General features: G+C 50.5%; 1 protein-coding gene across 1 annotated transcript in view; it reads right to left on the bottom strand.

Moving 5' to 3' along the window:
• Positions 1 to 2,101: 2,101 nt before the first annotated feature.
• Positions 2,102 to 26,730, bottom strand: part of KDM3B (lysine demethylase 3B) — a 1,298,224-nt gene continuing 1,273,595 nt past the window's right edge. The window contains exon 24 of the mRNA XM_086931831.1: positions 2,102 to 3,426. Within this exon, the coding sequence (XP_086787957.1) occupies positions 3,346 to 3,426 (81 nt within the window). The 3' untranslated portion in view covers positions 2,102 to 3,345. The remainder of the gene's footprint in view (positions 3,427 to 26,730) is intronic.

Raw genomic sequence — 26,730 nt, 5'->3', positions numbered from 1 at the left:
GGCGCCACCTCCTCTCCACAGTAGAATGGCAGGTCAGGCCTCACAAAAAAAGAATGGCCGTCAAATAAAAGTATGGCAGCCAGCCTTATTTTTTCAAAGACAACTTGCAGCAGCAAGAAGTTTCCGAAAAAAAAGAAATCCCTCTTGGCTTCTACGGTTGGCCCCTTTGCCCAATTTTTCGTTGGACGAGTGGAAATCTATATGCCAGTTCCAATTGGCCAGTTTGGGAAAGGCGCCTCTGAGCACGTTAATGATGAAGGCCCTGGCATCACCTCCTTCAAAATTCCTCTATGCCCAAAAACCGAAGGTTGTTCCGTGGTATTCAAAATCCTCTAACTTCCAATGTACTTCTACCAGCTGGGAGTCGTGACTCTCTACTCGAGCTTGAAGTGTACAAGTGGTCTCCTCAATTGTAACTGTCCATGCTTCTATTGCCGCCATCCTCCTGGCCATGTCTGTACAGCATTTATTCACCTTGCAAATCGCCCCCCCCCCCCACCCCGGATTATATTGGCAGCTTTGCGGGTCTTCGCTCTGGCTTCTCCCTGTAGCCGTTTTAGCATAGTATATATTAAATCCATAGTGGGGGTTTCTGGAGAAGTCATTGTAACTTGTGCAGCAGGTTGTACCCCCACATCTTCATAGACCAGTTGAGTAGCAGAATAATTCCAGGCCTTTTGGGATGAGACAACCGGGGCTTCAAGATTAGTGTTGATGAATGAGGTGCCTTTACTGGGAGAACTATTCCTAGTTTTCCTCCTCCTTATAGGGTGTTTTTGCGTGCTTGGGGCAGAGATGCTTCAGATTTACTGCTTTCAACACCTCTGGAGTCAAGAACTTCAGAGAGATCCTCAGTAATAATAATCAAACTATCAGACTTATCAAGAGGATACGTTTTTTCATTAACTGATCGGGTGAGTGGATCTTCTTCAACTCCATACTATCATGCGACAAATAAGGCTCTACATCAGGTGTGTTTAAGAGAAACGCCTTCTTATCGAGAGATTCCAGGGGCATAGAGGCGGTATTGTTATCTGTCATTGGGTTTTCTTTACCACTTGTATTCCTTTCCACTCCTGCCTCCAAGCCCCCCACTTGCCTAAGTGCCACTACCCCAGGGATTGGATTTGATGTAGCCCCCTCCTCTAGCCCAGTTTTATCCACTTTGTTAGGTTTATCGGTACTCCCGGTCAATCTTTTATCGGCGTCCAGGATCAGATATCCTTCTTCCAGATTGACATGGCCAGCACACTGTGTGGCTGAGCTGAAAATGTATGAAATAACAGGCTGTTTCAGTTCTTCCTGTGAGTGTCTTCCGGCTGTGACCTGGTCTTTCAATGACCTCAAATTCTCTACCGGGTTATTTGAGGAAGCGCCAGCTTTCGATTTCCCTTTGGTATCCAAGTTGCTCCAGTCGCCTTTTCTCTTGATGTATGTAGCTACACGTATTGTGGAGGGGACTGGTTGGGAGGCTTCCCTCTGCTCCTTCTCTTTCTCCTTTGCTGGATTGATACGCGGCAGCATTGTGGATTCCAGATGTTGCTCTATAGCGCAAGCCTGTTGGCAGCCCTGATCAGCCTTGTTAATACCAGCGTGATCGCTCTACTTGATCAAGCAAAGATCCTCAGCAGCATGTACAGCCTGCTGAATGGGGTCCAACGCATATCCTCTCACTTTAAAGATGCAATGACACGGCCATCCCCCTTAACCTTTTTCCAGGAGTGACCATATCACCGGAGCTGGTTAGGGTGAGTACAGCAGCGTTCTAAGCAGCTGTCCTCTTGCCCCCAGAATCCCTCGGGAAATACATAATTGCAGAATTTCTGTTGGATATATGAAGTCAGCCTGGTTTCTAAAAGACTAGTAATGCGTCCACATTTCAACCATTAAGAGTTTGTCACAAATCTACGTTTCAGTGAATGAAGTTTCATCGAGAATATCCCAAACCTTAGATGCACATTCATAAAAAAATGCATTGAGAAGCACCCCCGCTCACACTTCTGTCTGCGGTACACTTTTCTTTTTCAAACTAGGATGATTTGAAGAGCAAATTGAGTGTCAGTTTTTTTTCAACACAAAGAAAACACAGTGACTGCACGGAGACTTGTTATATTTTAATAAGAACATGGAAACCTTAATCAGCCCTTCACAAAATGAAAAAATACAGAAAGTGAAATGAAAATATTCTACAGGGTTTTTATTATTTAAAAAAATGGAACCATGAACATATAAACAGTTCTGCAGGTGGGCACTACAGTACAGTAGGGAAAAGTAATTCATCTGTTCCCAATGTAGTTTATAGACCACATCAGCAACATTTCCTCCAGAATTCTAGCAGAAATGTTATCTGAAGTTCTTACATAAAAAATCTTTAAACAAAATGTATTTAACAGCTGCTATCTTTTGCGACAAGTGATCTTTATTGGGCATCAGTGCTGGTGGTAAAGTATTTCAATTACTAGTACAGGAGCAGCACGGCCCAGTTACGCGTTAGAAGAAAAATCTTGTATTGTTTTATTATCTGCTTGTTGTAAAGCTAGGGGACGATTTAAAGCCAAATGCAAAATCAGTTCTTATTTGGTAGTTTACTTCTGAAAACCATGTCTTGTAAGGTTTTATTGAAAGGAAGACGTAATGCAGTGTGCCTCTCCATGTATTGCAGAATAACAGTTGTGGCATTTCAAAAATTCTATAAAGATCTACTTGCATGAAAGAGTACCTGTTTCACTACAAACCTAGTTTTCACAAAATACATAATACCCCCGTAGGCTCCTCAACAAAAGCAGTGGCTTCTCTTCCGGACCCAGCAGCTACTTCTATAGAGATCTGGCACACAGCAGCCACATGAAGGGAAGAGCGTAACCCTTATCCTGGATCCGGTTTGGACCTTGTAGGACTAATTACACTTATGATGATTTCTCTTACCATGTGCCAAAGTAATGGCGCACCCTCCTGTGGCCGGCCTACTTCCACATCTTTCAGGAACTCTTTAAAGGAATACCCACTGCCAACACATTTCCCCGACCTAAGACAAGAAAATCATTCTGGATACTAACTAGGCGTAAGCACTCGATGCCTCCTAACAATACAAAGTAGCATCCATCCGTGTAACTGTGCTTGCCTTTTCACAAGCCCCAGACTGGGTAAAGTGCTTGCTTAATGATCGGGGAAACCATCAGACCTTCAGCCTGAGGCAGCGCAGATAATGTGGTTGGAGACGTTGTCTAATACTGAACCCCACACCACCTCCCACGCTGCTGAATTTTGTAGCAGCACACGCAGTTCTTAAGTTCTATGGGTTCAGATAAACATCCTGCTTTGCTACGACGTCTCCATCAGTAGTTTCTACGACCTGGCGAGCTTGGACTCGTGAGACTTCAGTGTTCCAACAGCATCTTTCACAGCGTGGTAGATGATGTTTTTTACCTGTAAGTAGACAACACAATTAATCTATAGCAAAAAAAAGGTTCATGCAAAAGGATTTAAACGTGAATCTACGAGTACACCAATGCAAAGTTGATATTCCATTAAGACATGCATTCAAGAAGAAAACAAATGCTACCCAACAGCGCGACTAGGCCTCTGAAGGTATCTCTTCAGCCGCTGGAGGGTCAGGCACACCTAACTTTCGGCAACTGCGTCGAAGGCCATTGTTAACACCACTGTCTTTAGCTCAGACTATATGATAGCTGTGCGTCACCAGTTTTCCCTGCACCAAATAATATATTGTACATAACTGGCTTATTATGTCAAAATACATTACAGCATAAAAAATTATCACTAACAGCATATCGGTTGCTGTAATTTAATCATTCGATTGAAAATGTCCTCGCCTCAATGACCATTTGCTTATTAATATTGTTATAAGCAAAACTGCAGATAGAATTCGGTCTACTGGATGTTGCGTATAATAAAAAAAAAAAAGAAATTAAAATAAGCAAAACAGCAGACATTTTATAATATACTGTCTGGAAGAACTGTGAAAAGGGGCAAAATGGATTTACTTTGGAAGCCATTTGTGCATATAGCAAGAGGGCTTGTGCTCAAACAAGCTCTTTCTCTCTCAAAGGGTTAGGAGTGCCAACCCTCATATCAGATGAGGCCGTAGGCTTCCCTGCAAGAATGAAAGAGTAATAACCAGTCGCGGCTGCTCCAGCTAATCGGCAGTGGGGAGGAGCAAAGGCGGGGGTGAAATACAAAAAATCCAAAACAAACACCTACCTACCAGCCGCTGCCTTGCTTCCGTTCTCTTCCTGGCTTCTGTTGGAGCAGGAAACACAATGGCTCCCCCAAGTCAATCACAAAGTTGCAATGTAATGTAATGATTGGTCTGAGTTACGTGGTTCGGCACTCAGAAGGAGAATGGCAGCCTGGGCATGTTCTCCACGATAACATGCGAAGTGCCAGCCAAACGCACAAGTTACTACTTGTGTAACGATACATCTGTAAGAGACATTAGTTAGTGATAGATTCCTTACCTTAGAATATCCCCAGGAGTCAGACTGGATCCGGACACTTTTGCGTAGCAGTACCCTTGCGCGTCGGTAGGCGTCGTCTGCGGCTCAGCGTCTGTCGTCGGCGCCGTGATGACGTCGGAGTACTTAGACGCTGCCTCCGCGTGCTGACGTCAGTTCTTAGACACAGCTTTTCCGCGCCAGAAGCGCAGAGCCATGCCAAAAACAAACACTGGTGCCATGAAACTAGGGCCCTGAAAGGGGATGACCTTAACCCTAGATATCGGTTCGCAGAACGGGGAGGATGGGTGGGTCGGTAAGGAATCTATCACTAACTAATGTCTCTTACAGATATATCGTTACACAAGTAGTAACTTGTGCATCTTAAAGAGACACGTTAGTGATAGATTCCTTACCTTAGAATAGATACCCCAGCAATACCAACCCCGTGGTGGTGGGTCTGCGAACCAATAATCACACCAGAAAGTCCTGGAGGACGGAACGGCCAAAGTAGCCATTCCTCCGGACTTGACTGTCCAGGCAATAATGTTGTGCAAACGTGTGCAGCGAGGCCCACGTAGCCGCCTGGCAAATGTCCTGCAAGGGCACACCTCGGCCCAAGGCAGTTGTAGTGGCTGTGGCTCGAGTGGAATGAGCCCTCAGCCCAACAGGGGGTTCCTTCTTAGCCAAGGAGTAACACGCCTGGATGCACAAGATGATCCACCGGGAGATGGTCCGCTTGTGCACCGCTTTCCCTTTCTTAGCGCCCGCGTATCCAACAAAGAGTTGATCATCCACCCGGAACTGTTGTGTGCGATTCAAATAAAATGAGAGCGCACTTTTTGGGTCCAGACGGTGGAGCCTCTCTTCCTCCCTCTCGAGGGGTGCGGAGGCGGAAAGAAGGTGGGCGAGGTGATGGATAACCCAATGTGGAAGGCTGTGACTACCTTGGGTAGGAAGGAGGGACTTGTTCGTAACACAACCTTGTCCGGATGGACTGAAAGGAAAGGAGACTTACAAGACAGAGCCTGGAGCTCACTCCCTCTCCTGGCAGAGGTGATGGCTACCAGGAAGGCAGTCTTCAAAGAAAGAAGGCGAAGAGGACAGTTGTGAAGTGGCTCAAAGGGAGCGCACATCAGAAACGTAAGAACCAGGTTCAAGTCCCACTGAGGCATCACGAAGGGAACAGGAGGGAACATATGAGTGATGCCCTTCAGGAATCGATTAACGATAGGGGACTTGAACAAAGAAGGTTGATCAGGCAGCCTCAGAAAGGCTGAAAGAGCCGAGAGATAACCCTTGACAGTGCCCAGAGCAGAGCCCTGCTGGGCAAGAGAGAGAAGGAAGAGGAGAACCTCAGAAAGGGGGCATTAAGGGGATCCACAGCCTTTGCTGTGCACCATGGCACAAATCTATTCTACCTGCAGGCGTATACCGACTTTGTGGAGGGACGCCTGGCTGCCAGAATGATGTTACAGACTTCAGGAGGCAAGTCAAATGGTCTCAATTGTCGCCGCTCAATCTCCAAGCATGGAGGTGGAGACTGGACAGGTTTGGGTGGGGACCGTCCCCTGCTGCTGCGACAGAAGGTCCTCCTGAAGAGGCAGACGAACCGGGGGATCGACTGACATACTGAGTAGCTCGGGATACCAGTACCTTCGTGCCCAGTCCGGAGCCACAAGGATAACTTGTGCTCAGTCGCGCTTGATCTTCTTCAGCACTCTGGGCAGAAGTGGTATAGGCGGAAAGGCGTACAACAGACCGCAACTCCACTCGCGACGAAAAGCGTCTCCGAGCGAGTGCCGCCTTGGAAATTCCAAAGCGCAGAACTGATGACATTGCGCGTTCTCTTCTGTGGCGAATAGATCTAACCAAGGCTCTCCCCATTGCAGAAAGAGGCCTTGCGCCACGTCCGAGTTCAGACGCCATTCGTGATCCATCATGCACCTGCGGCTGAGTTAGTCCGCCCTGGCGTTCAGAGAACCTGCCAGGTGTTGAACCGTCAAAGTCACGCCCTGACGTTCCAGCCACTGCCAGAGGCGCAGAGCCTCCTGGCAAAGGGTCCACGACCCCACCCCGCCCTGTTTGTTGCAGTACCACATGGCGGTGGTGTTGTCTGTGAACACCTGCACTACACTCCCGTTGACAAAGGGGAGGAATGCCTTCAGTGCTAGACGAATCGCCCGTAGCTCCAACAGGTTGATATGGAGCCGGGACTCCGCCGGAGACCAGATGCCTCTGATCTCCGCCTCTCCCAAGTGGCCTCCCCAGCCCTGGAGGGACGCGTCCGTCACGACAACGTGCTCCGGTTGGGGAAGGGAGAGGGATCTGCCTCTGACCCAATCGCGGTCCGTAAGCCACCACTGCAGTTGTCTCGCAGTGCCCTCCGAGATCAAGACGTGGTCGGACGAGTTGCCCTGATGCTGGGCCCACTGAAACTTCAGGTCCCACTGCAGAGCCCGCATCCGCCACCTGGCGTATGCACCAGAAGGATGCAGGAAGCCATCAGCCCCAGCAGCCGCAGCGTCAACCTGACCGAAACCCGGGATAGCGGCTGAAAGATGGGAATCAAAGCCTGTATATCCCGGACCCGCCGTTCCGGAGGATAAACCCGAAACTGCGCCGAGTCCAGAACCGCTCCGATGAAAAGGAGCTTTTGAGAGGGACACAGGTGTGATTTCGGCACATTGATGGAGAACCCCAGGTCGTGCAAGAGGTCTGCCGTCATCTGAAGGTGGTGGACAACTGTCTGGGGCGAGCCCGCCTTCAACAACCAGTCGTCTAGGTAGGGGAAGACTGAAACCCCTAACCTGCGCAGATGGGCTGCGACCACCGCCAACACCTTTGTGAACACCCGTGGGGCGCTGGTAAGGCCGAAGGGGAGCACGATAAACTGAAAGTGCTCCTGGCCTACCGTGAACCGCAGGTAACGCCGGTGGGCCGGCAGGACGGGGATGTGTAAATACGTATCCTGCAAGTCCAACGCTACCATCCAGTCATGCGGGTCTAGAGCAGCCAAGACCTGAGCTAATGTCAACATCTTGAACTTCTCCTTCCGGAGGAAGCCGTTGACGTTCCGTAGATCCAAGATAGGACGTAGGCCCCCATTGTCCTTCTTGGGCACCAGAAAGTAGTGGGAATAGCAACCACGCCCTACTTCTGGCCCAGGAACGCGCTCGATGGCCCCCTTGGCCAAGAGGGCCGTAACTTCCTCCTGCAGAAGTGCCAAGTGGTCCCCCGACACATGGTGGTTCTGCGGTGGCATGGCTGGAGGATTGGTCTCGAAGGGGAGGGAGTAGCCCCTTCGGACGAGTTGCAGCACCCACCTGTCCGATGTGATTGTGCACCAGCGGGCGTGGTGATGGCGAACCCTGCCACCCACTGGCGTCACATGGGCCTGAAAGCACGGACTAGAAGGATTTGGAGGCTGATGCTGCGGGGGGAGGTGTGGCCTGACCCCGCCGTTGACCCCGACCGCCTCCACGGCGGTTTCCACGGCCGCCACCGCGTTGATTAGATTGTTGCGGCGCGTGGCTGGCAGCACGTGTGGGGACGCCCCTTCCTTGGCCACGAAAGGAGCAAAACGAACCCGTTTGCTGGCGCTGGGTCGAGAGACCCAAGGATTGGCCGTGACCCTGGAGTCCTTGAAGCGCTCCAGCGCGTGGTCCGTCTTGTCACCAAACAGGCGACAGCCATCAAACGGCATGTCCATCAGGGCATTCTGGACATCTGCCGAAAAGTTGGCGGATCTCAGCCAGGCGTGGCGACGAATCGCCACCGTCGTGGACATAGCTCTGCCCAGTGAGTCGGTCGTATCAAGACCACACCGTATGGAATATTTTGCTGCGTCTCGGCCCTCAGCCACAGCCTTGCCGAGCTTCGCCCGCACCTCCAAGGGGCATTCTGGCAGCAGTTCCGCGACCGTATCCCACACAGAGTGGGTGTAGCGGCCCAAGAGGCAAGCGGTGTTGCAAGACCGCAGTCCCAAACTCAGGGACGAGAAGACCTTCTTGCCATACTGGTCATACCTCTTAGATTCCCGGTCGGGCGGGCCGACGGGAATGCGGTCTGGGAAGTCGAGGCCTGGATCACCAGACTCTCAGGGGTGGGATGGGTGGACAGGAACTTGGGGTCGTCCGGGCACGGACGGTGGCGTCTGGCCACGTTCCTATCAACAGGCGAACCTGAAGAGGGCCTGGACCACGTGCCCAAAAGAACGTCTGACAAGGCTTCGTTAAACGGCAGCAGTGGCTCCTGTGGGCATGACTGCGGTTTGAAGACCTCAGTGAGGATGTTAGGCCTCACGGCCGCGACGGGGAGCTCAAGGTGTAAGGCCTTGGCAGCCCTCATCAACACCACTGAATAAGCAGCCCCCTCCTCCGATGCCACGGTAGGAGGCGAGACAAAGCCAGGGTTAGGAGAGTCGTCCAGACCACTGGCATCACCCAAGTCACCTGACCAGTCCACGTCGTACTGACACTCACGGGACAGAGGGTCCTCAGACCCCTCCCAACCCTCTCCGTACTTTACATCATCTCCATATTTGGAGTCAACAATGTAGACCGGCTCCTCGGGGTTCACAGGCCCCATCGGCGTCGAGCGACGCCGGCCCGACTCCGCGTCCGGATTCGGGGAGGGTATGGGGACGACGCCGCCCGGAGCCGGCACAGGAGAACCGGCGCCGCGCGGGGACGGCGTCGGGGGTAACCCCGATGGAATCGGCGCCGGAGAGGCCGGTAGACCAGCCGTCGTCGACCCCGAAGGCCCCTGTGGTGCCGGGGTCGGAGCCGTCGGCGGCACCGGGGCCGGAGCGCCCGATGGCGTCGAGGCAGGGACACCCAAACCGCTAGGGCCCCCGGACGGTAGCACTGGGCCCGAAGGCGCCGCAGGCCCCGTCGGAGAAGTGAGCGCCCTCATGGCCATGAGGAACGCCTTAATCTCCTCAGGCGTCGCACCTAGCCCAGGGACCGGAGGGTATGAAGCAGGCCGCGCCGGCGACTCTCGTGGAGCCGCGGGGGTGGGGTCACCCGAACCCCCGGCCGCGTCGCGAGAGCGTCGGGGGGAGCAGGGGGTACGATGACGACGCCCCGACTTCTTGTGTTTCTTACCTGAGGAACCCGACGAATGGTGACGACGCTCCGGAGCGCTCGGCACGGCTCTGCGACCGCTCCCTCGAATGCTCCCTGGACCTCCGGCCGGACCGGGACCGCTCTCGACGCGGGGCCGACACCCAGAGCTCGAGTAGCTTGCGGGACCGCTCCCGTCTAGCCTTATTAGTCAGAGCCCGGCAATCGACGCAGGCGTCCACGTCGTGGTCGGGGCCCAGGCACCGGAGGCAGAGTCGGTGATGGTCCGTGACCGACATCGTGCGGTCACAACCGTCACAATTCTTGAAACCGGGCATCCTACCGGCACCAAAAAGATATAAGAATTAACAAAACTTGGTCAAAAGACCGGAGTACTGCTCTTCGGATCTGCGCTTACTGGCGCGGAAAAAAGAAGAACTGACGTCAGCGCGCGGAGGCGGCGTCTATATACTCCAGCGACGTCATCACGGCGCACGACGCCGACGCCGGACGCGGAGCCCCGGGTGACGCCTGCATACGACGCCTACCGAAGCGCAGGGGTACTGCTACGCAAAAGTTTCCGGATCCAGACTGACGTCTGGGGATATTCTAAGGTAAGGAATCTAATACTAACGTGTTTCTTTCAGATTGTTAGTATAAATGATTAAACTTGAAAAGTTTTATCAATTTAAACACAAGTAAGAGTTTTTTTATTATTCTCCTGAATTTCAGAAATATGCTGATAATGTCCTGATGAAGACACTTTGTGTCGAAACGCGTTGACAGACAGACGTCAACTCGAACTATCAGCACTGGGAATCATCATAGTTTTTAACTTTCCCTTTGTTACTAGAGATTACGATATTTGAACACTGTAGTCTCCCCTTTTTTATTGACATGTTATATATCTCTTGTTCATGATTTAAAATGTTTATCAATTCTTATCAATGCTATTAAATTTTATATGCGATTATAATTATTGGTTATCTTATTTTCTTTTACCTGTGTTTATATATTGTTATACTAAGTTTTTTTGCCAGCTATTTATATTGTTGTTGCCTGGATACTGTTATTTTCTATCACCCGGCAGGGATGCCCCCTCTCGCCTTACTTGTTTGCTCTGGCGATGGAGCCGCTGGCGGCGTGGGTCCGGATTGATGCACAGCTGAAGGGGTTTGAGTGGCAGGCGGGACCGTCGGACAGAATCGCGCTATATGCAGATGATGTCCTGTTCTTCCTTACCAATGTGAACCGCTCACTTCGAGGTCGGGTCGTGGGCCTCGAACATTGCAGCGAGCGGTCGGGGGCCTAAAATATTTGAGAGTGTTCCTGCCGACTATAGCCTGGGAGCGCAACGTGGTTCCTGTGTGGGACAAAGTGCAACAGGAAATGAAATGCTGGTCCCGCATGCCTCTCAATATTTATGGTAGGTCAGTCATCTTCAAGATGGTGGCCCTTCCCAGATTGTTATATCAACTACAAAACCACCCGTTCCCGGTTCCACCGCAGTGGTTCCGGCTGGTCAACTCGGCTCTTGGTCGCTTTTTGTGGGCCGGTGGCGCTGCAAGAGTAGCGCTGCGAACCTGCTTTCTATCCACATATTGCGGGGGACTGGCGACCTCGGATATTCTGTCGTATTACCAGGACTCGCATCTGGTGGTCCTGAATGACTGGTGGTACTGCGATGGGGGGACCCGGCGTATGCCCTGGAGCGCTTTCTGATGGAGCCCGATTCCATCCATACGGTCTTATACTCACCCCAGCTGCGAAAGACTGCCTAGAGCAACGCAAGTGGTGTTCCAGATTTGGCGGCAGGCACTGCGCCGCATGGGATGGTGGGGTAGGCTGACTGGGGAGACCCCGCTCTGGCATAACGGGCAACTGCCGGCCCTGATGTCCCTTTCAGGATTCAAGAGCTGGGACTTGATAGGAATATCTACTCTGGCACCACGCTTAAGACCTTTCAGGATCTCAGTGCAGAGTTTGATATGCCCCGCACCTAGTTTTTTTGCTACTTACAGCTTAGACATGCTTTGGCGCCTGCGCTGGAGGGCCTGGCCACACTACCCGAATTCAGCCCGATAGAAGCAAAAGTCTTTATGGGGGACTTGGAGGACCGTAAAATATCCAAAATATACCAAACATTAGTGACACACTGTTCCTCAGACCTACAGCCCTTAAGAGATCGATGGGAGCGTGATATGGGAGAACTGGAGGAGGAGGACTGGCAGGAGGCTCTTGAGTCCCCCAGGGGTGCAGCAATAGCAATCAGTCTACGGCTAATACAATTCAAATACTTGCACCGTACATACTACACCAGAGAGAGATTGTGGAAGGCAGGGTTGATTGAGTCCACTGCGTGCTTGCGATGTGGTCATGAGCTTGGTACCCTGTTGCGTACAGTGTGGGAGTGTGGGGGCCTGGCACGGTTCTGGAAGGGTGTGTGGGATTGTTTGTTGGAGGTGCTGGGGTGGGAGCTCCATCGCACAGCAAAATTAGGCCTGCTCCATGTGCTTGAAGGGGTAGGTGGGAATGTGTACAAGCGGCACTTGTTATTATTGGGGCTCACGCTCGCCAAACGTGATGTGGCTCACGCCTGGAAGGAACCTGGGGCTCCTAAGGTGATCGGGTGGAAGAAAGGCCAGGACTTCTGCATGGGACTGGAGAGGCCGGTGTTCGAGGCCAGGGGCTGTCCCACAAAACACTATAAGATATGGAAGAGGTGGGCGGACTATAGGGGATTGTGGCTGGAGCCCCCGCCGGGGAGGAGCAGATGTAGAGGGCATATTGAGGCTCGACTCTTTCATATTGGATTGTATGCTCTTCATAGCAGTTTTGGGAGACAGAGTGTTGCAGGACGGGGGGGGGGGTGGTTGGGTAGTTAGGGGGGGGGGTGGAGGGGAGGGGCAATTTTTAATTAAATGTATAGCACAACATGACCCATGATTGTAGTCACAGTCCCTTCGGGGCTCGGAGCACTGTGGATGTTTATTTCTGCGATTCAATAAAACCAGTTTTGAAAAAAAAAATTTGATCCATAAAGTTAGTCAAAAATTGACTTGGGTAACTGCTCTTTCCAGATCTGCGCTGGCTGGCGCGGAAAAAAGAAGAACTGACGTCAGCACGCGGAGGCGGCGTCTAAGTACTCCGACGACGTCATCACGGAGCCCACGACGCCGACGACTGACGCGGAGCCGCAGACGACGCCTACCGACGCTCAAGGGTACTGCTACGCAAAAGTTTCCGGATCCAGTCTGACGTCTGGGGATATTCTAAGGTAAGGAATCTATCACCAACGTGTCTCTTTCAGATATTATGCGCACTTAGGAGGGCGTCACCACTCCTTTCCCCTGGCACCCACCTGTCCGATGTGATAGTGCGCCAGTGGAAGTGGTGATGGCGAACCCTGCCCCCCCCACTGGCGTCACATGGGCCTGAAAACTCGGAAGGTTTTGAGGCGGGTGCTGTGGAGGGAGGTGTGGACTGGCCTCGCCGTTGTCCGCGGTTTCCACGGCCGCCACCGCGCTGTTGAACATTCTGCGGCGCGTGGCTGGCAGCACGTGTGGGGGCGCCCCTTCAGTGGCCACGAAAGGAGCGAAAGGCACCCGATTGCTGCCGTGTGGCCGAGAGGCCCAAGGACTTGGCCGTAGCCCTGGAGTCCTTAAAACGTTCCAGCGCATGGTCTGCCTAGTCGCCAAAGAGGCGACGGCCATCGATCGGCATGTCCAGAAGTGTGGCCTGGACATCGGCCGAGAAGTTGGCGGACCTCAACCAGGCGTGACGTCGAACCGCCGTTGCCATTGCCCTGGCCAGTGAGTCCATGGTATCCGGCCCACACCGGATGGAATAACGCGCTGCATTCCGGCCCTCTGCAAGGGTTTGGGCCTCCTCCGGACATTGTGGCAGCACGTCCGCAACCGCGTCCCACAGAGTGTGGGTATAGCGGCCCAAGAGACAGGCGGTATTGACAGACCGCAGCCCTAAGCTTAGGGACGAGAACACCTTCTTCCCGAACTGTTCATATCTCTTGGATTCCCGGTCAGGCGGGGCCGACGGGAACGCGGTCTGGGAATTGGAGGCCTGGATGACCAGGCTCTCGGGGTGGGATCGGTGGACAAAAAGCAAGGGTCGCCCGGGGCCGGGCGGTAGCGTCTGGCCATGTTCCTATCCACAGGCGGACCTGTGGCGGGCTTGGACCAAGTGCCCACAAGAACGTCATCAAGGCCTCATTGAACGGCAGCAGAGGCTCGTTGGAGCTTGACTGCGGTTTGAGGACCTCAGTGAGGAGGTTAGTCCTCACGGCCGGGACGGGGAGCTCAAGGTGTAAGGCCTGAGCCGCCCTCGTCAACACTACACTATATGTAGACCCCTCCTCCGAAGCCACGGTCGGAGGGGAGACAAATCCAGTGTCTGGCGAAGTGTCAATACCACTGGCCTCCCCAAGCTCATATGTCCAGTCCTGTTGAGACTGGCACTCCAGTGCCAGAGGGTCCTCGGACCCCTCCCAATCTCCCTAGTCACCCGTTACCTGTAAAACAGGATTAACAGACGGGGCCCCCTCATGGAAATAAAAATCTCCAAAGGCCGTCTGAAGCGGCGCAGTTCCGGCGCCAGAGTTGGACCGATGGGAACATTAAGGACAGCGTCCATCATGGGCGCCGGGGGAGACACCCGTTAGGCTGGCGCCGGTGAGGTCGACCGGTGACGACCCTGATCCGGAAGCGGATCCAGTGAGGTCCTGCGGCGCCGGGACCAAAGTCGCCAGCGGCGTCGGGCCGAAGCACCCGACGATGTCAGGGCTGAAGCACCCGACCCGCTAGGGCCTTCAGTCGGGACCGTTGGGCCCGGAGGAGCCACGGAACCTGACTGAGGAAGGGGGGACCTCATGGCCATGAGGTACAGCTCGATCACCTCCGGCGTCGAGCCGTGCCCAGGGACCCGAAGGTGTGGGGCAGGCGGCGACGCTTGCGACTCCCGCGGAGCCGCGTGGGCGGTGTCGCCCGAGCCCCGGCCGCATCGTGCGAGCGTCGGGGTGGTTTGGAGGAACGATGACGTCTCTCCAACCTCTCATGCCTCTTACCTGAGGACTTGGAGCCAGACGACCGGTGTCCACTCCCGGAGCTGCGATGACTCCGACCCCGCGACCGGTCCCTCGACCTCCCGTGGGACCGGGACCTGGAGTGGCGCGGGGCCGACTGCCTGAGCTCGAGCCGCTTGCGGGACCGCTCCTTCGACGGCAGGGCCCGGCAGTCGGAGCAGGTGCGGTCGTCGTGATCGAGGCCTAAGCACTTCAGGCACCGCCGATGGGGGTCCGTAACAGACATCAGTCGGTCGCACTTCGAGCAGGGTTTGAACCCGGGCATCCCTACCGGCACCGATAAGAGTCGAAGACTCAAAGGAAGAAATTATTTAAAAAAATCTAAAGTTTAGTCAAAAAATGACAAGGGGTAGGGCTTCTCCGGATCTGTGCTAGCTGGCGCGAAAAAAAAAAAAAAAAAAAAAAAAAAGGAACTGACGTCAGCGCGCATGGACGACGTCATTCCGGCGCCGACGACGGACGTGGAGCCGCAGACGACGCCTACCGACGCGCAGGGGTATTGCTACGCAAACATTTCCGGATCCAGTCTGACGCTAGGGGATATTCTAAGGTAAGGAATCTATCACTAACGTGTCTCTTTCAGATCCTATTGACCAATGAACAGCCACAGTTTACAGTGAACAATGAAACAAACCAATGAAAAATACGGGTGGAGCTTCAAGTCCCTGCCTGAATACAGCTTGCCTCTCAGCGCATCCGCTGCCCAGGCTTGGTCTAAAGATGGGGAGGGTACTAATGAAATCTGAGAGGATTCCCCATCACAGTATGTATGCTTATAGATGCAGTTAGCAACCCGCTTCTTAAAGATTGAACATGTTGCTAGCATTAGTAGTCGGACAATAAGCTTTGGCAATAGACCAACTCCCATTGCACTATGTACTTTTAGAAACCTTTTGAATTTGTTTTTAGTCAGTGTACTGAAGCAGTGGTGTGAAAATGGACATTGAGTATTGACTTCTTAAGACTATTTGCTTGTTAGCAAAATCAGTGAGTCCTTGCACTTGATAACCATTGATATTGTAGGCTGGAGATGAAGTGGGCATGTACAGGACAAATATTCAGAAAAGCCAATGCAGTTTGACAGATACTAACACTTTTTGTTTACTTTTTATGCAGTCCTTCATGTGTGGTCGATTCTTTAAGTGCTTAGGAATGTAGTAAATGTTGTTCTTCACTTTAAGGTCTTCTCCGTGCATTACTTGAATACAACAGCGTATTCCCTTATTTAACATTTTTGTTAACGTAGCAGTCTAATACCAATTGGTGTTTGTCTCTCAGTTCCATATAAATATATTATTTTCTTTACTAGTAGCGCATGTGAACAAATATAGGATTAATTGCATATTAAACATTGTTTTACATGTTCCGTCCCATTGGCCACCGTCTTTCTTTTGCTTTACTGCACCACTTCCCATCCTATTCTTCCTTGCAATACATTCCTTTCTTTTAGGCATACTTTTCTTCTCTTTTGTGACTCATCACCCATTGCTTCTTCGCATGCTGAACACGTCGTGGAATTCCATGAAGCCATTGTCTCGTTTCCTTGATTACCTTTCTCTGACTTTTATTGGCAGACATTTACCTGCATGCTAAAGTTTGTCACGTCAACTTCTTCTGAATTAATGCGTGTCTCTATCTTTGTCAAAAGATGATCAGCTGTCGCTGCCACTATTAAACACTCTTTATCATGCTTGTCAGACTCTTCCATCATTTCCACCGTGGTACTTGCTCTTTCATTTCTCTCCCCATGGACCTCTCTGCGGCAAATCCATCTCACCTTTGTCTTTTCATATGTCCTCATAGTCAGTGCTGATAAACATTCTTCTTCCCCTTCCTTGCTGCCCTCTTAATCATGTATTGCCTCGCTCTGCTGACCTTTTTAGGTCACGTGGCGTTGAACGCGGCGAAGCGCGGTCTCGCCAGAGACCTATTGTTATGGATTCTTCTTTCCAGGAAAGGGGACAGGAGCTGGACACTCGCTCGGAATTGAGTCGGCCACGCGCACGCGAACGTGCTCGCTGTGGCCAGCTCCTGTCTCCTCTCCTGGAAAGCTGCCACACAGCCACACCTCCCCCTGCACGCATGCGCACAAACAGACACACACACACAAGCGTACCTACACACACATACAGAGAACCCCCATTGCTCAGGTCACCCAAATTTCTGCACTCTCTACCACACTGCTTTCAAGAACAGCATACTCTTGCACACACTCTCACTGCTCACCAATTCAAAGTTTGCTAAAACTTTTATGCAACGCATTGTCATACACAATGCCAATAACTCAAACTTTAATGCTGCGAGACCTATTGAATTGTAAATGCTTGTTATTGTATTGTAATTGCATTTATATAGCTCTGACTACACCCGACCAGGCGTCATAGCACTTTTTCGGCAAATAGCACGCTACTGTAGAACATAATTATTAGTGGTGAATTAGTATAATGAAATATGAAAGTAATTTGAGTGATGGCTATGTTAGTCAGTTATTTGGATTGGGAAGGATAGCGAAGGGACAGACGAGGGAAAAGATTTGCATTTATATAGCGCTTGCTATCCCTGATGAGGTGCTGGAGCATTATTCAATAAGTAGTAAGTTGCTCCGGAACCCAAACAGGATTAGTAGGAATTAGAATATGGAAATATGCAATTATTTTGAGTGGTGGACATCTTAGTTATTTGGATTGAAAAAGGAATAGTGGAGGGATAACATAGGGAGGGGTCTAGGAGGAGGTTCGGGATGAGTAAGGGGAAGTGGAGGGGAGTTAGTATAGGGAAATATGAAACTTAATTTGAGTGGTGGACAGTTTAGTCTGTTTTTTGGATTGAAAAGGAATAGCGGAGGGATAGAAGAGGGAAGGGTCTAGATTTTGTTTTTGGAGTTTCTAGCAGTGGGATGAGGTGGTTATGGGATGAGTAATGGGGAGGTGGAGGGGAAAGAGTCAGAGGTAAGGGTTTAGAATTGCTTGTTTGGGAGATCTAAATTGTAAAAGAGGTACGAGATGATGCAAGGAAGGCAGAGTCTAGAAAGGGTTATTTTGGGTATCATAGTAGTCGTACGGGGTTTAGGATGAATGAGAGAGCGGAGGTAGAGGATATTTTGATAAAAGGATACAGTGAGAAATAGGGTAATACATTGGAAAGAGTAGTAGAATGAGGTTTGAGATGAGTCCGAGTTGAGGTAGAGGATATATTGAGAGTGGTATACGGTGAGAAAGGGTAGTGCATTGGATATTCAGAATTAGTAAAAAAGTAATAAATATATAGATACATAAGTACATGGGATATATATATATATATATATATATATATATATATATATATATATATATATATATATATTTTTATTTATGCATAAGAAGGGTAGTATATGTAGATTAAAGATCATTTGATAAACTCCGGCTTTCAAGTGTTGTTGTGCTTTAACCGCATGCGCGCTAGCGGGTTTTCCCGCTGTGCGCTGAAATTTGAAAATCGCAAATTAGGTGACAAAGCCAGCTCGTCATGAGCGCAACGCAGGTAACGCCCATGACGAGCTGGCTTTGTCACCAGCATCGAAGGGGTTAAATTAATGTATTTGTTTTTTATTTTTTGTAATTCAATAATGAAGCAATTGAAGATAGTTATGATAGATTACTTATTTATGCAGTCCCTTATATACATGTTAAAAATATAGAATAATGTAACTATCAGTAATATATACATTTGAAAATATCTATATTTTTAAAAACCCTTGTACACGTTTATATATAGGTGTATACCTATAGTCCAAATAAATACTTATATACAGAGGGATATGCTGTATATTTCTGTTTGCATATGGTGGTTATGTGGGGAAGAGCCAATTCTTGATTAGTTTTCTGAAGTTAAGGTTATCCGTGGATCTTATGTTGGGGGGTAAAAAGTCCCATAGTATGGCTGCTTGAACAGAGAAGGATGTGCCACCCATGTTTTTTTTCTTGTACGTTAGGATTTTGAGGCGCAGTGCCATTCTAGAGTGGAGGTTCCTTTGTAGAATGGATTTGGGGATTTCATTCCTGATGAATAGAGGCCCCATTCCGTGTTTTCGATACAAAGCAGCTTGAACATGGATGTTCTGGCAACCGGTAACAATGCAGAGTTTTCAAGGCAGGGGAGATGTGGTCTTGCAGCTTTATATTTAGTAATCTGGCAGCCAAGTTCTAGATCCCTTGTAGTCTTTTCAAAGTTGTTAAAAGTGATCTGTGGTAGAAACAATTGGCATAATCAAGTCTGAACAGAACAAGAGAGAGATGGTAGCCTGGACCTTGTGTGGAATTCCCAGATGGGGGAAGATCCGCTGCAGAGTTTTTATAGTAACAAAGCTTAATATTGCTAGTTTGTCCACTTGGGCATTCATCGATAGCTTGGACCGAATATGCTACTTACCAGTATGCATCTGTTCTTGGCATGTAGGGCTGCTGACATTCATATCTGTGCATATATCGCCGCCTTGTGTTGGGTCCGGATGATTTCAAATTGTTGTCCTGGAAGAGTCTACGAAGTATCACGAGATAGGTGGCTCCTCCCCTGGACTACAGTGCGCATGGGCATCGACTCCATCCTCAGATTGTTTTTAGCCATTGTGGCCAAGATGGGGGAAACTAAGTGAATGATGACCATGCTAGAAGTATATGTGAATTCTGCAGCTGCTACAGGCGCCGGGGAGGAGGGCGGGTGATATGAATGTCAGCAGCCCTACATGCCAAGAACAGATGCATACTGGTAAGTAGCATATTCGGTTCGAGGCATGTGGGCTGCTGAATTCATATCTGTGCATAGAATACATAGCAGTCCCTCCATTAACGGCGGCCGCCCGTGCCAGCTGCAGCAGTTTGGAAAAGTGTTTTTAGAACAGCCTGCCCTACAGCTGCCTGCTGTTTGGAGTGCACATCAACACAATAATGCTTTGTAAATGTGTGAGTGGTAGACCATGTGGCTGCTCTACATATGTCTTCCAAAGGAATATTTCCAAGGAAAGCCATGGAGGCCCCCAACTTTCTGGTGGAGTGGGCCCTTGGTGGAATGGTGAGAGTACGCTTGGCTTTCAGATAGCAGATCTGAATACATTTAACAATCCACCGAGCTATACCAGCTTTGGAAATCGGGTTACCTTTGTGTTGTGGCGCAAAGGCAACAAAGAGTTGTTTAGTTTTCCTAAAATCCTTGGTCCTATCGATGTAATACATCAGGGCCCTCTTGACGTCAAGGGTGTGGAGCATTCTCTCTGCCAATGAATCTTTTGGAAGAAAACAGGCAATTCTATAGTTTGGTTAATAACCTTAGGAAGGAATTTAGGGTTAGTGCGAAGCACCACCCTGTTAGAATGAATTTGAATAAATGGCTCTTGGATAGTTAGTGCTTGTAGCTCACTAACTCGTCGCAGCGATGTAATCGCTATAAGGAAAGCCACTTTCCACGTCAAGAATTGAATCTCGCAGGAATGCAGTGGTTCAAAGGGAGGACCCATCAGCCGGGTGAGGACCACATTGAGGTTCCACTCCGGAGCTGGTGGAGTCCGCGGAGGAATGACTGAGTCCTTCTAGAAAGGCCTTAATGGAAGGCACCCTGAAAAGTGAGAGGTGCTGCCTGTTCTGGAGATAAGCGGCCATTGCGGATAGATGTATGCGAATGGAAGCATAGGCCAGATTACATTTGTACAAATGGAAAAGACAACAAATGATGTTCTGAATAGGTGCATCTAGCGGGTTAATGTCGTGGTCTGCACAATAAATGACAAACCGCTTCCACTTTGCCGCATAGCATGCTCTTGTGGTGGGCTTCCTTGCCTCCCGGATGATGTCCATACAGTCAGGAGGCAAGTGTAGGTAGCCAAACTCTAAGACCTCAGGAGCCAGATTGCCAGGTTGAGCTGTTGCGGATCTGGATGCTGAATGTCGCCATGGCTCTGCGTCAGAAGGCTGGGTGTGAGGCGTAGCCTTTGATGCGGTACCACGGACAGTTCCAGAAACGTGGTGTACCATCGCTGGCGAGCCCACGTTGGAGCAACCAGGATGGGAGTCATTGAGTGCTGCCTGAGCTTGCGTGCCACCAGAGGTATCAGAGGTGCTGGGGGAAAAGCGTATGCAAATTTGCCTGACCAGTTCATCCATATCGCATTGCCCTGCGAAAGTTGGGGTGGGAACCTGGCGGCGAAGCTTTGGCATTTTGCGTTCTCCCTTGTGGCGAACAGGTCTATCTCTGGATGACCCCACCTTTGGAAGTACGGTTGGAGTACTGATGGATGTATCTCCCACTCGTGCATTTGGTGGCTGTACCTGCTGAGCAGGGCCGGCATCTGATTGCCCTTGCCCAGGAGGTGTTCCGCCATGAGGAAGATGTTCCTCTGAATGGCCCACTTCCACATGCTCTGAGCCAGATGAGACAGCTGCGGAGAGTGTGTTCCTCCCTGCTTTTGAATGTAGTACATGGCCGTCATGTTGTCCGTCCGGATCAACACGACCTTGTTGCACAGATGTACTTTGAACGCCTTTAAGGCCATGAAGATCGCCATCAGTTCCAACACATTGATGTGCATCTTCCGTTGCTGTGGCGTCCATAGTCCCTGCACAGTGTAATGGAGTACATGAGCTCCCCATCCCTGGAGAGAAGCGTCCGTTGTCAGGATGATCTGTGGCACAGGCTCTTGGAACGGTCGGCCCTTGCAAAGGTTTCGTGGATTCCACCAATGCAGAGAGTTGTATGCCCGACCGCTCACCAACACTAGGTCTTTCAACTGCCCGTGAGCCTGAGTCCACTGACGTGCTAAGCACTCCTGAAGCGGGCGCAGATGTAGTCTCGCGTGCGGGGCTATGGAGATGCAGGAGGCCATCATGCCTATCAACTGCGTGAACACTCTTGCTGGAAGCGAGTGTTGAGGTCTGAACTTCTGTATCAGCGATTGAATGCTGCTGACCCTCACTGAATTTGGCTGTGCTGTGGCTGCCAGAGTGTTTATGGTCGCACCCAGATACTGCCGTATGTGGGCGGGTTGGAGGTGGGATTTTGGGTAATTCAGTTAGAATCCCAGATCGTGCAGGAGGTGAATGGTGTGGGACATGTGGGCGGCACACTGCTGGGCTGACTATGCCTGGACGAGGCAGTCGTCCAGATAAGGGTAGACATGGATGTTCTGTCTCCTGAGGTGCGCCGCCACTGTCGCCAGGCACTTTGTGAACACCCTGGGTGCCGTGGTGACACCGAAAGGCAAAACCTTGAACTGGCAGTGCTGGTTTTGTATGGTGAACCGGAGGTACTTCCTGTGTGAAGGGTGCCGTGGAATGTGAAAGTACGCATCCTTTAGGTCTAAAGTTGCGAGAAAATCCCCCTGACTGAGCAACGGGAGCCCTTGCTGCAGGGTCAGCATATGGAAGTGCTCCCAAAGGATGTAGTAGTTGAGTGGCCTGAGGTCCAGGATGGGCCTGAGGGACCAGTCCTTTTTTCGTATTAAGAAGTACAGGGAGTAGACCCCTGTGCCTCTTTCCTGCACTGGCACGAGCTCTATTGCTCCTTTTTGCAGCATGACGGTGACCTCCTGCTGCAATAAGTGCAAATGCTCGGCCGACATAGGACGGTGTCTTGGGGGCATGTTGGGTGGAGTGGACGTTAACTCCAGACAATAACCGTATTGTACCAGTTTTCTGACCCACCTGTCTGTGGTGATGGACTTCCAGACTGGCAGGAACTGCTGGAGTCTCCCCCCGACCGGTGTTTTGTGGTCAGGGGGCAGTGACAAGGCGTCACTGTTTGTTGGTGGCAGAGGATCTGGAGTTGTTGTTTCCATGACCTCTGCCCTTGGCGCTGTTACCACGATATCCACCTCGACTTTTGTTGGTGTATGCGGACTGAGTGTTGCCCTTGTAGTACTGCGTGGACTGGGAGAGCTGGCCTCTGGAAACGCCTCTAGTGCTTGAGCGACGAAAAGACCCACCCCGAAACTGCTGGGACTGTAAGGCACCCATGGATTTAGCAGTTTCTGTGTCCTTATTAATTTTTTCTAGGGTGGTGTCAACCTCTGGGCCAAACATGTGATCTGGATTCACTGTTTGATTAAGGATGGTGGTTTGGATTTCCGGCTTAAATCCAGAGATTCTCAGCCAGGCATGTCGTCTTAGCATAACACTGGTATTGACAGCCCTGGCTGCGGTATCAGCCGCGTCCAGAGCGCACTTAATCGAAGCATTAAAGATCAGCTTCCCTTCCTGAATAAGCATCTCAGCCGCCTCCTTGTATTCATTAGGCAGGTGCTGCAACAGGGTCTCCAGTGTGTCATAGTGTGCCCTGTCATACCTCGCCAGAAGCGCTTGTGTATTTGCAATGCACCAGATGTTGGCTGCCTGTCCTGCTACCCTCTTCCCCGATGCCTCAAAGACCTTGGATTATTTGTCTGGGGGAGGAGCATCACCCGTAGTCTGAGAATTAGCCCTCTTCCGGGCATTCGAGACGATAAGGGAGTCCAGAGAAAACTGTCCTTTGATGTAGGTAGGATCAGTAGGCGCTAACTTGTATTTCTTCTCAATCCTAGGGTTTATGACCCTCGCCCTGGTAGGTTCTTTAAAGATCTCGCCAGCATGTTTTAAAACACCTTTCAGCATAGGCAGAGTCTTAACAGTTCTTTCTGAGACTGAGAAGGTATCAAAAAGGAAGTCGACATCAACAGGGTCAGCATGGAGCTGGATGTTGTGATTGGTAGCTGCCCGTTCAATGAGGGCATTGAAAGCTGCAGAGTCTTCTGTAGGAGACGTTTTTGCAGAGAATAGTTGAGGGTCTTGTCCTGCTTGAGGATCACCTGGGTCAGCACCAGCGGCCCAGGGTTCGTTGGTATCCTCAGGGTCTGTATAGGCAGGATAACTGTACTCGTCCTCATCATCTCCCTCTCCAGCGTCCACATCAGAGTAAGTGGGCGAAACATGAGTCTGTGGGGAGAGTGGTTCCACCAAGATGGGAGTGAAAGCAGAGTCCTTCTTTTTCTTGAGAGGGATCTTGTAGGACTCCATTGGGCGGTTTGGGGCGATTTTCCGCTTGTGTAGGGAAAGCTTGCCCGTTTTGGCATCAATGAAGTGTTCCTGATGCTCGTCCACTGAAAGTTGTCGAGGCTGTGGGCCGGGGACCACCGTCGACGACTTAGACGCCGAGGAGACCTTCTCGGGAACGCCGGCGACCGCCTTAGGAGCGAAAGCCTTCGGCGCGTCTTCGGCAGCAACGTAAAATGGATGGGCGTGGACGCCTTATGCGGTTTCTCCACCGGTTTCGGAGGCGGAGGATCCTTCGGACCGACCGATAAGGTCTTGTCCCTGATGCACTGTAGGGAGTCCGTCACCTTCTTGGTGAACGCAGCGGATGGGCGCGCCGGTTCGACGGAATCCTTCGAGGCCTCACCTGGAGTCGACTCTCGGGGTGTGCTGCTCTTGGCTCTGTCCTGTTGACGCGGAGGCACGAGAACCTTCGGGTCCTCCAGACGTTTCTTCGGGTCACCGAGAGCTTTCTTCGGGTCGCTGAGAGCTTTCTTCGGGTCGCCGAGGCGTTTGCCAGTGTCGACCGTCTTCGGCGCCGACGCGCTCGGCTCGATCACCTTGACTTTAGTCTTCAGCGCAGCAGACTTCGTCTCAACGCCCTTGACTTGAGCCTTCGGCTTGACAGCACCCTTCGGCTTCTTCGGCGCCGAGGGCTCAGAGCCGACCAAAACGATGCACACTTTCGGTTTCGAGGACGGCACCTGCGCAGTTTCTTGTGTCGAGACCGTAGGTTTCACTTTTGGTTTCGATTTGCCAGGGTGTGGCTCAACAGCAATGTCCGTGGCCGAGCCCGAAGGCGGGCCGTAGAACCCATGGTAAGATCTTGGGTAAGGCCCGAAGGCGATCCCTCGACCTGAGCCTTATGAATTGGCACGGCCCTAGAGTCAGTTTGAGGAAGTTCATCCGAGCTATCCTCCATGGCCCCGAGGGCCCCGTCGTCGTCTCCTACCTTGTCGACGACTTCCTCGGCCTCGAACATCTCTGCATCCGCGTCGTAGTCGACGTCCGACGCGGGGTTCGACTCACTAATGCCCTGGATAGATTCTTCCTCAAAATCCCCAGCATCGAAGATGTCCACAGGCGCCGGTGCAGCATGCTGGGCCTCCTGGCGCGCAGCTAGTCGAAGCTTACGCGTCTTATTGGACCTGAAGCGTGAACAAGCCATACACTTGGCTTCATCGTGGTCCGGCGACAGACACTTGTTGCACACCGGGTGGACGTCGATGTGGGGATACTTCGAGTTGCAGACGGGACATTTCTTAAATGGACTACGGTCCATGATGAACGGTCGATAGGGTCTGAAGCGTCGACTAGGCCTTCCGCGTCGAAAGCACGCAGGTGTAGGGAATCCGGCTCGGGTCCGAGCTGGAAGAACTAAGACCTAACGCAAGACTATACCGACGTATTAGACTAAAGACCTTTTGGTCTTAAGAAAGTTTTCTATCGATTCCGACAAGAGGGAATTCAAAGACATCCAAACCCAATGGCGGAAAAAAACAATCTGAGGATGGAGTCGATGCCCATGCGCACTGTAGTCCAGGGGAGGAGCCACCTATCTCGTGATACTTCGAAGACTCTTCCAGGACAACAATGTGCAATCATCCGGACCCAACACTAGGTGGCGATCTATGCACAGATATGAATTCAGCAGCCCACATGCCTCGAACTCCATGGTCACTCCAAGGTTTCTTACTTCCTTCAGTACTTTAGGCGGTGTTCCGAGATCATCAGGCTATGCGGTAAGCCGGATATAATTTTTCCAATCACTACACATATTTCCTTTTTGGAGGCATTCAGTTGGAGATGGCTCCACGTCATCCATGGCTCTGAGAAAAACTGAAAATTGGTGCGTTTCCAATGTCTCGGAGGCATTCCAATTGAAGGAGTATTTGTGTGTCATCTGCATAGTTATAGCACTTTAGGTGAAACTGATTGATCAGTGCCAGTAATGAATTCATTTAGATGCTGGAAAGCATGGGCGAGATAGTAGAGCCTTGAGGGACCACTGATTTTATGAAGCATGGTTTGGACGAGAAAGGGGAGATATGGATGACATACGTTCTGTTGCAAATGTAGGATGTGATCCAGTCTAGAGTAGTCCCTTCTGTGCCGGATTCGTGGAGCAGGCTTCTCCAACAAATAGCTCGTGAGCTATTGGTAGATCTTCATAAGCCCCTAAGTAGCTCTCTTGTGTGCAGCACAGCATACTAAATTAAAAGCTTTTGCTTGGCTGCTTTAATATATGTATACCAATATTGAAAAATGTGTATTTGAAACAAAAATAGGTGCATTTCCAGAACTCGTAACCTGATGCTTGGAGAAAAATGGTTATATTTCTAAAATATATTTATTGCTGATATTTAAGTAATAAAATCGTGTGGTGTTAGAAAGACTTATTACTAATATGATTACCTTGGTGCCAGGGGAGTGTGCATTACCCATACAGAGGCATTCCAAATGGATAAAGTTGTTTTACATTACTGCTCTTTCTATCAGTTTGCCCAGGAAAGGTCCATTTGTAATCGGTCTGTATTTGTTGGGGTTCAGCGGGTCCAACTTTATTTTCTTTAGTAATGAGCATATGCATGATTTTTTTTATTTCTTTTGAAAATATTCCTGTAGTTAAGGAATTGTTGATAAATCTTCTTACTGGTGTGGCAGAAGGCTGGCTTACTTTGACCTGGTCCATAAATTCATCGTGTGAAATGTGTTGGAAGGAACGGAGGGGCTAGGTTAGAGTATTCTTTGACTGTTGACTGGAAAAGGGTCAGTGCTGGTGCTTTGTCTCTGTTTTAAGTAGGAGTCCAACGTGTCTGCTTTGGCTGTGTAATGATTTGCTAGTTTATCCGTTAACTCTTCAGTAACAGGAAGAGCTCCTACGCAATTTGGTATGCAAAATTCAGTGAGAATTTTGCAGAATTCTTTATTTGTACATTTAGCATTTTGAATTCTGTCGGAATTGTACCTTTTCTTATCTTTTTTGATAGCTGACTTGTATAATCTGTTATGTTTCTGTAGGTGAAGCTTGTCTTGATTGGTGTTTATTTTGAGCAAGACACGTTGCAGCTTTCTAATTTGTT

This window comes from Lissotriton vulgaris, chromosome 7 (assembly GCF_964263255.1).
Source record: "Lissotriton vulgaris chromosome 7, aLisVul1.2, whole genome shotgun sequence".
NCBI classification, from domain to species: domain Eukaryota; kingdom Metazoa; phylum Chordata; class Amphibia; order Caudata; family Salamandridae; genus Lissotriton; species Lissotriton vulgaris.
This window is presented reverse-complemented; position numbering and strand designations above follow the sequence as displayed.